Raw genomic sequence first — 9,140 nt, forward strand, 5'->3', positions numbered from 1 at the left:
CGCGACGCCATTTTCCAAACCTAGCCAACTTTTACCGACGAGCAGCATTGTAGAAACTAAATACATTACAAAGGAACGTCTTGATTTTGTTATGTTAGCTAGCTACATAGTTGCCTTTGTATCATGATAAAGGTGTAGTACTGAAACTATCGAGGTTACCTAGCCAGCTACACTTTCAAACAAAGTCAACAACGCAGCCACTGCTAGCTAGCCTACTTCACCAGCCAGCAGTACTGTATCATTTTAGTTATTTTAGTCAATAAGATTTTTGCAACGTAAGCTTAACTTTCTGAACATTCGAGACGTGTAGTCCACTTGTCATTCCAATCTCCTTTGCATTAGCGTAGCCTCTTCTGTAGCCTGTCAACTATGTGTCTGTCTATCCCTGTTCTCTCCCCTCTGCACAGGCCATACAAATGCTTCACACCGCGTGGCCGCTGCCACTCTAACCTGGTGGCCCCGCGCGCACAACACACGTGGAGTTCCAGGTCTCCGGCAGCCTCTGGAACTGTCGGTCTGCGGCCAACAAGGCAGAGTTCATCTCAGCCTATGCTACCCTCCAGTCCCTCGACTTCTTGGCGCTGACGGAAACATGGATTACCACAGATAACACTGCTACTCCTACTGCTCTCTCCTCGTCTGACCATGTGTTCTCGCATACCCGAGAGCATCTGGCCAGCGGGGTGGTGGCACTGGAATCCTCATCTCTCCCAAGTGGACATTCTCTCTTTCTCCCCTGACCCATCTGTCTATCTCCTCCTTTGAATTCCATGCTGTCACAGTTACCAGCCCTTTCAAGCTTAACATTCTTATCATTTATCGCCCTCCAGGTTCCCTTGGAGAGTTCATCAATGAGCTTGACGCCTTGATAAGTTCCTTTCCTGAGGATGGCTCACCCCTCACAGTTCTGGGTGACTTTAACCTCCCCACGTCTACCTTTGACTCATTCCTCTCTGCCTCCTTCTTTCCACTCCTCTCCTCTTTTGACCTCACCCTCTCACCTTCCCCCCCTACTCACAAGGCAGGCAATACGCTTGACCTCATCTTTACTAGATGCTGTTCTTCCACTAATCTCATTGCAACTCCCCTCCAAGTCTCCGACCACTACCTTGTATCCTTTTCTCTCTCGCTCTCCTCCAACACTTCTCACTCTGCCCCTACTCGGATGGTATTGCGCCGTCGCAACCTTCGCTCTCTCTCTCCCGCTACTCTCTCCTCTTCCATCCTATCATCTCTTCCCTCTGCTCAAACCTTCTCCAACCTATCTCCTGATTCTGCCTCCTCAACCCTCCTCTCCTCCCTTTCTGCATCCTTTGACTCTTTATGTCCCCTATCCTCCAGGCCGGCTCGGTCCTCCCCTCCTGCTCCGTGGCTCGACGACTCATTGCGAACTCACAGAACAGGGCTCCGGGCAGCCGAGCGGAAATAGAGGAAAACTCGCCTCCCTGCGGAACTGGCATCCTTTCACTCCCTCCTCTCTACATTTTCCTCTTCTGTTTCTGCTGCTAAAGCCACTTTCTACCACTCTAAATTCCAAGGATCTGCCTCTAACCCTAGGAAGCTCTTTGCCACCTTCTCCTCCCTCCTGAATCCTCCTCCCCCTCCCCCCCCTCCTCCCTCTCTGCGGATGACTTCGTCAACCATTTTGAAAAGAAAGTCGACGACATCCGATCCTCGTTTGTTAAGTCAAACGACACCGCTGGTCCTGCTCACACTGCCCTACCCTGTGCTTTGACCTCTTTCTCCCCTCTCTCTCCAAATGAAATCTCGCGTCTTGTGACGGCCGGCCGCCCAACAACCTGCCCGCTTGACCCTATCCCCTCCTCTCTTCTCCAGACCATTTCCGGAGACCTTCTCCCCTACCTCACCTCGCTCATCAACTCATCCTTGACCGCTGGCTACGTCCCTTCCGTCTTCAAGAGAGCGAGAGTTGCACCCCTTCTGAGGAAACCTACACTCGATCCCTCCGATGTCAACAACTACAGACCAGTATCCCTTCTTTCTTTTCTCTCCAAAACTCTTGAACGTGCCGTCCTTGGCCAGCTCTCTTGCTATCTGTGTCAGAATGACCTTCTTGACCCAAATCAGTCAGGTTTCAAGACTGGTCATTCAACTGAGACTGCTCTTCTCTGTGTCACGGAGGCTCCCCGCACTGCTAAAGCTAACTCTCTCTCTCCTCTGCTCTCATCCTTTTAGACCTATCTGCTGCCTTTGATACTGTGAACCATCAGATCCTCCTCTCCACCCTCTCCGAGTTGGGCATCTCCGGCGCGGCCCACGCTTGGATTGCGTCCTACTTGACAGGTCGCTCCTACCAGGTGGCGTGGCGAGAATCTGTCTCCGCACCACGTGCTCTCACCACTGGTGTCCCCCAGGGCTCTGTTCTAGGCCCTCTCCTATTCTCGCTATACACCAAGTCACTTGGCTCTGTCATATCCTCACATGGTCTCTCCTATCATTGCTATGCAGACGACACACAATTAATCTTCTCCTTTCCCCCTTCTGATAACCAGGTGGCGAATCGCATCTCTGCATGTCTGGCAGACATATCAGTGTGGATGACGGATCACCACCTCAAGCTGAACCTCGGCAAGACGGAGCTGCTTTTCCTCCCGGGGAAGGACTGCCCGTTCCATGATCTCGCGATCACAGTTGACAACTCCATTGTGTCCTCCTCCCAGAGTGCTAAGAACCTTGGCGTGACCCTGGACAACACCCTGTCGTTCTCCACTAACATCAAGGCGGTGACCCGATCCTGTAGGTTCATGCTCTACAACTTTCGCAGAGTACGACCCTGCCTCACACAGGAAGCGGCGCAGGTCCTAATCCAGGCACTTGTCATCTCCCGTCTGGTTTACTGCAACTCGCTGTTGGCTGGGCTCCCTGCCTGTGCCATTAAACCCCTACAACCCATCCAGAATGCTGCAGCCCGTCTGGTGTTCAACCTTCCCAAGTTCTCTCACGTCACCCCGCTCCTCCGCTCTCTCCACTGGCTTCCAGTTGAAGCTCGCATCCGCTACAAGACCATGGTGCTTGCCCACCTAGCCGTGAGGGGAACGGCACCTCCGTACCTTCAGGCTCTGATCAGTCCCTACACCCAAACGAGTGCACTGCGCTCATCCACCTCTGGCCTGCTGGCCCCCCTACCTCTGAGGAAGCACAGTTCCCGCTCAGCCCAGTCAAAACTGTTCGCTGCTCTGGCACCCCTATGGTGGAACAAGCTCCCTCACGACGCCAGGACAGCGGAGTCAATCACCACCTGAAACCCCACCTCTTTAAGGAATACCTAGGATAGGATAAAGTAATCCTTCTAACCCCCCCCCCCCCCCCCAAAACATTTAGATGCACTATTGTAAAGTGGTTGTTCCACTGGATATCATAAGGTGAATGCACCAATGTGTAAGTCTGCTAAATGACTTAAATGTAAATGTAATGAACAAGACTTGTGGAGGTCTACAATTTTTATTCTGAGGTCTTGGCTGATTTCTTTTGATTTTCCCATGATGTCAAGCAAAGAGACACTTAGTTTGAAGGTAGGCCTTGAAATACATCCACAGGTACACCTCCAATTGACTGAAATGATGTCAGTTTGCCTATCAAAAGGTTCAGAAAACATGACATAATTTTCTGGAATTTTCCAAGCTGTTTAAAGGCATAGTCAACTTAGTGTATGTAAACTTCTGACCCACTGGAATTGTGATACAGTGAATTATAAGTGAAATATTCTGTTGTTGGAAAAATTACCTGTCATGCACAATGTAGATGTCCTAACTGACTTGCCAAAATGATCGTTTGTTAACAGTGGTGGAGTGGTTGAAAAACGAGTTTTAACCTCTTACATCTAGACGTTCCGCTAGCGGAACACCTGCTCCAATATCCAATGATAGGCGTGGGTCGAATGACAAATTCCTCAAAAATACAAAGACTTCAATTTTTCAAACATATGACTATTTCACAGCATTTTAAAGACAAGACTCTCCTTTATCTAACCACACTGTCCGATTTCAAAAAGGCTTTACAGCGAAAGCAAAACATTAGATTATGTCAGCAGAGTACCAAGCCAGAAATAATCAGACACCCATTTTTCAAGCTAGCATATAATGTCACAAAAAACAAAACCACAGCTAAATGCAGCACTAACCTTTGATGATCTTCATCAGATGACAACCCTAGGACATTATGTTATACAATGCATGCATGTTTTGTTCAATCAAGTTCATATTTATATCAAAAACCAGCTTTTTACATTAGCATGTGACGTTCAGAACTAGCATACCCCCCGCAAACATCCGGTGAATTTACTAAATTACTCACGATAAACGTTCACAAAAAACATAACAATTATTTTAAGAATTATAGATACAGAACTCCTCTATGCACTCGATATGTCCGATTTTGAAATAGCTTTTCGGTGAAAGCACATTTTGCAATATTCTCAGTAGATAGCCCAGCCATCACGGCTAGCCATTTAGACACCGACCAAGTTTAGCCCTGATCAAACTCCGATTTACTATTACAAAAGTTTCATTACCTTTGTTGTCTTCGTCAGAATGCACTCCCAGGACTGCTACTTCAATAACAAATGTTGGTTTGGTCCAAAATAATCCATCGTTATATCCGAATAGCGGCGTTTTGTTCGTGCATTCCAGACACTATCCGAAATGGTAAAGAAGGGTCGTGCGCATGGCGCAATTCGTGACAAAAAAATTCTAAATATTCCATTACCGTACTTCGAAGCATGTCAACCGCTGTTTAAAATAAATTTTTATGCCATTTTTCTCGTAGAAAAGCGATAATATTCCGACCGGGAATCTCCTTTTCGGCAAACAGAGGAAAAAAATCACAAAGACGGGGGCGGTCAGGTCACGCGCCTAAGCCCACAGTCCCTTGATCGGCCACTTGAGAAAGGCGATAATGTGTTTCAGCCTGGGGCTGGGATGACGACATTCAGGTTTTTCCCGGGCTCTGAGCGCCTATGGACGACGTAGGAAGTGTCACGTTAGAGCAGAGATCCTTAGTAAAAGATAGAGATGGCAAAGAAGTTCCAGAAATGGTCAGACAGGCCACTTCCTGTAAAGGAATCTCTCAGGTTTTGACCTGCCATTTGAGTTCTGTTATACTCACAGACACCATTCAAACAGTTTTAGAAACTTTAGGGTGTTTTCTATCCATATATAATAAGTATATGCATATTCTAGTTACTGGGTAGGATTAGTAACCAGATTAAATCGGGTACGTTTTTTATCCAGCCGTGAAAATACTGCCCCCTAGCCATAAGAGGTTAATGACTCCAACCTAAGTGTATGTAAACTTCCGAATGCAACTGTATAGTGTTGTACATTGGGTCATAAACAATGTTGTTCCAATGTTGTTCCAAACCTACGTTGCGTTGTTTGCAAGCATTATTTTGAATTGACCTATCAGCAGCCTCACACCCATTCTTCATTCTGATTGGTAGATTTTAGATTTTGACCTCACTCCCTGTTAATCTCTGTTGTTCTAGGTGGAGTGGTTGAAGAATGAGGAGCCAGTGGGCTCGGACGGGAACATCGACACGCGAGCGGACCACAACCTGATCATTCAGGAGGCGCGTCTGTCTGACTCGGGGAACTACACATGTCTGGCTAGCAACATTGTGGCCAAGAGACGCAGCCTCACTGCCACTGTGGTTATCTTTGGTAAGACGATGGGTTGGAATCTGGGTTGGAATCATTAGGTCACATTGTAGCAAAACATTTCAAAACATTGTGCAACGGTCAACAAAGATAAGCATTTGTTATTGGACTTCAGGTAGTCCGTCCATGTTTCATTCCGTTTTCTCCATTTCGTACCTAATGAATACTACCCTTCTCTATGGAGCAGACCATATGGAACAGACCATCAATTACTTTGAGCGTTTCATTGAGACTGCCTTGAGGGACAGATAGGTAGCATTTTCACTCTTATAATTAGGTCCATTGCGCAAAGGCAAGCTCAATCAAGCACAACTTGATTTTGGGGGGTGTTATTATTTCACTAAGTCAAACACCTTACAACAATCAAACCATACAGAGTTGTCCGATTTTGACACACAATTCATGGAAATGTTCCTTACAAATAACATCCCTTGTATTCTTTCTCCAAATGTACACTCAGCGGTTGTATTTTTCTGTCATTGGTCATAGGCTGTCACATCTTTGTAGCAATTTTTTATTCTTTAGTTTATTGTACATGCATAGTTCCACATGCATTATCACATTGTTAGCACTTAATTTGGTGTACTCATCTCCTTTCTCTTGACACGTGTATCTGAAGAGGATGTTTTCTGCCTCCTGTCAATGCATTTACTCAGTCTCTCATAAGCAGCATTAGGTGTTAAGAGCAGTCAGAAACATCATATCTGACATGTCTTGTCTGACATGTTCCATGCTGTGACAGGAAAGTAATGAGCAACTTCCTAGTTGTGTTTAAACACAGCAAGACTTTTAAAGACACAGGAAGGCTTTGACATGAGCTGTCAAAACTCCTCAGCTGCGTGCCTACCAGCTGGCTGCTAGCTGGTTGTTACCGCTGGCTGTTTGCGCTAGGCTAGGATTCCCTGTTGCTTGTGCTTTTGCAGCCTTGTAGGCCTCTTCTCTTTATTCATCCCATCTCTCAAAACCCGCTTTGCTAGTTAAAAACCACCCCCTCTGTGTCAACGAGACCAAATCACCACACTGACTGACAACCATTAAGACAACTGGAAATCCAGCTACTGTTTTTCTCTATACACAGAACCTGCCCATCAGTCATCTGTGTAGCTACCTGACTACCTGTCATGCTAATGAAGTGACTGGCAAGCCCTGCTGGGAGAAATAGCCTACAGACAGACAGATGTAGTGGAGTAATGTGTTCTCACACTGACATTTGTTTCCTGTCTGATGATGAATGATGATGAATGAACTCATCAGTCAATCACTCAGCTGCTATTGAGGCCAGCACATCTGAGAGAGAGAGACAGAGAGAGAGACAGAGAGAGAGACAGAGAAAGAGACTGTGAGACAGACAGACAGACAGACAGACAGACAGACAGACAGACAGACAGACAGACAGACAGACAGACAGACAGACAGACAGACAGACAGACAGACAGACAGACAGACAGACAGACAGACAGACAGACAGACAGACAGACAGACAGACAGACAGACAGACAGACAGACAGACAGACAGACAGACAGAGTGGAGTCTTCACCTCTCTGACATGCCTTTGGTTCTCTTGGCCTTTCATGTTTAGCCCAGATGGAGTTCCTGTGTTTTAGGCAGTCAGCCTGTCTCTGTCAGACAGAACATGTGCTATAAGAGAGAGTGTGTGTGTGTTTGTGTGCGTGCGTGCGTGCATGTGTGTCTGTGTGTGTATGTGTGTGTTTTAGGGAGAAAGTAAGCCAGTGTTCATACTTCTGGAAGTGTATTTCTCTTCCCTCCACATGCTTACAGTAGCTGTCATGTTATATTCCTTTATCCTTCTTTCCCTTTCTTTTCCTCACCCTCTTTTTGTCTCTTACCTTCTATCCTTCTCCCTCTCTCACATCTCCCTCTCCTTTCTCCATCACTCCTACTCCATCTCTCCCTCTACTTCCTCCCTCTTTCTCTTACTTTCTCTGTTCCTCAAGTGAACGGAGGGTGGTCGTTGTGGACAGACTGGTCGGTTTGTAACGTGCCTTGTGGGCGGGGGGTCCAGAAACGCTCCCGCACTTGCACCAACCCCGCCCCTCTCAATGGGGGCGCCTTCTGCGAGGGCATGTCTGTCCAGAAGAGTACTTGTAATGCCCTCTGCCCAGGTCTGTTTGTGTATTTGGCTATCTAGCAGGCTTCTTGTCTGTCTGACTATCTGTCTGTCTGTCTTCATGATTTTCATTCTATCCAACTGTCTGACTGTCTGGGAGGGGGGATTGTTTTGTTGTAGGGATGCATTATTTGCCGGAGCATCTGTATTTATGACAGTGCTGCTCTCCATGGCAGAGGAAGGCTCCGCCTCTGCTGTTAGGGTAATTTCCCTCCAAACCGGTTTCATAAACCCATAGTCTGATCCCATTTTACTGACTGACAGTGGCTTGGTGTCTGAAATGTAATGCAGTGCCCCTCCGAGACAGAGACGGAGAGATAGAGAGAAGAGGTTAGAGGGTGGGGATGAAAGAGAGGGAGAGAGAGGAGAGACACAGAGAGAGCGAGAGGAAGAGAGGGGAGATTGGAAGAGTGTGAACGTAGAAAAATAAGAAGGATAAGGCATAACTGAGGCAGGGAAATAGAAAGAGAAAAGCAACTGAAGTGCAGGAGAGTTAACAACAGAATGATTGAGAAAAGCCCTTACAACGAGTGAGAAAGCCAGAGAAAGACAGAAAGAGCAAGAGAAAGAGAGAGAGGGATCAGTGGCAGTTATCAGAGCGGCTGTGTAATCTGCGCAGTCCAAGTGTTCCTCTACACTTTGCCCAATTTATGCTTTCAGATCGCCACACCAATCACCAGGGAAATGCTGGTCATGTTGGGGGAAAGTTATCTGGCAAGGGCAGCACTCTCAACCACTCCTCTCTCTCTCTCTCTCTTTCTCTCTCTCTCTCTCTCTGAGTCTCATCCCGTGCACAAACACAGCATTTGCATTTAGATTAGCAAGGCAGAGGGAAACATTGAAAGCCTACAGAGTTGTTAAGGTAATAGAGGAGACTTGATGGAACAAGCAAACTGTCTTTCCTGGCTTGAGTCAGCACCAGGATAGAACATAACATGGTATTGTTCTAATGTGGCCCCTGGAGAGAAAGAAGAGGGGGTTTTGTGTGGTGGGCTATAGGGCTAGTCCATTGTAAGTGCTCTATCAGTAAGGTCCATGTGTAGAGTAATTCTGGAGTAATGGTGGGGCAGTTATGTTCCACCTAGCTGTTTGCTGACTCTGGGAATCTATGATATGATTGTGTGTGCCTGCATGCGTCGTGCGTGCATCGTGCGTGCGCCTGCATCCTCCTTTGTGTGCTTGTGTGGTTACTGTACATGCTGTGCATATGCCTGTGTGTTTTCTAAGCCTTGCAACACTTCCTTCCTCCCTCTCAGTGGATGGTGGATGGGCAGAGTGGACAGAGTGGACGGTGTGCAGTGGTGAGTGTGAGAGGCAGCGCAGCAGAGAGTGTACG

The 9,140-nt window shown here is 47.1% G+C and overlaps 1 protein-coding gene across 2 annotated transcripts in view; it reads left to right on the forward strand.

Moving 5' to 3' along the window:
- The window catches only part of LOC106567541 (netrin receptor UNC5D), a 354,474-nt gene that overhangs the window by 299,056 nt on the left and 46,278 nt on the right, over positions 1–9,140 (forward strand). For both annotated transcript variants that reach the window (XM_014136944.3, XM_014136955.3), the window contains exons 5-7: positions 5,504–5,678; positions 7,632–7,799; positions 9,061–9,140. The exon at positions 9,061–9,140 is cut by the window's right edge and continues 85 nt beyond it. In XM_014136944.3, the coding sequence (XP_013992419.1) occupies positions 5,504–5,678; positions 7,632–7,799; positions 9,061–9,140 (423 nt within the window). The remainder of the gene's footprint in view (positions 1–5,503; positions 5,679–7,631; positions 7,800–9,060) is intronic.

Source organism: Salmo salar, chromosome 01 (assembly GCF_965601325.2).
Source record: "Salmo salar chromosome 01, fSalSal1, whole genome shotgun sequence".
Taxonomy (NCBI): domain Eukaryota; kingdom Metazoa; phylum Chordata; class Actinopteri; order Salmoniformes; family Salmonidae; genus Salmo; species Salmo salar.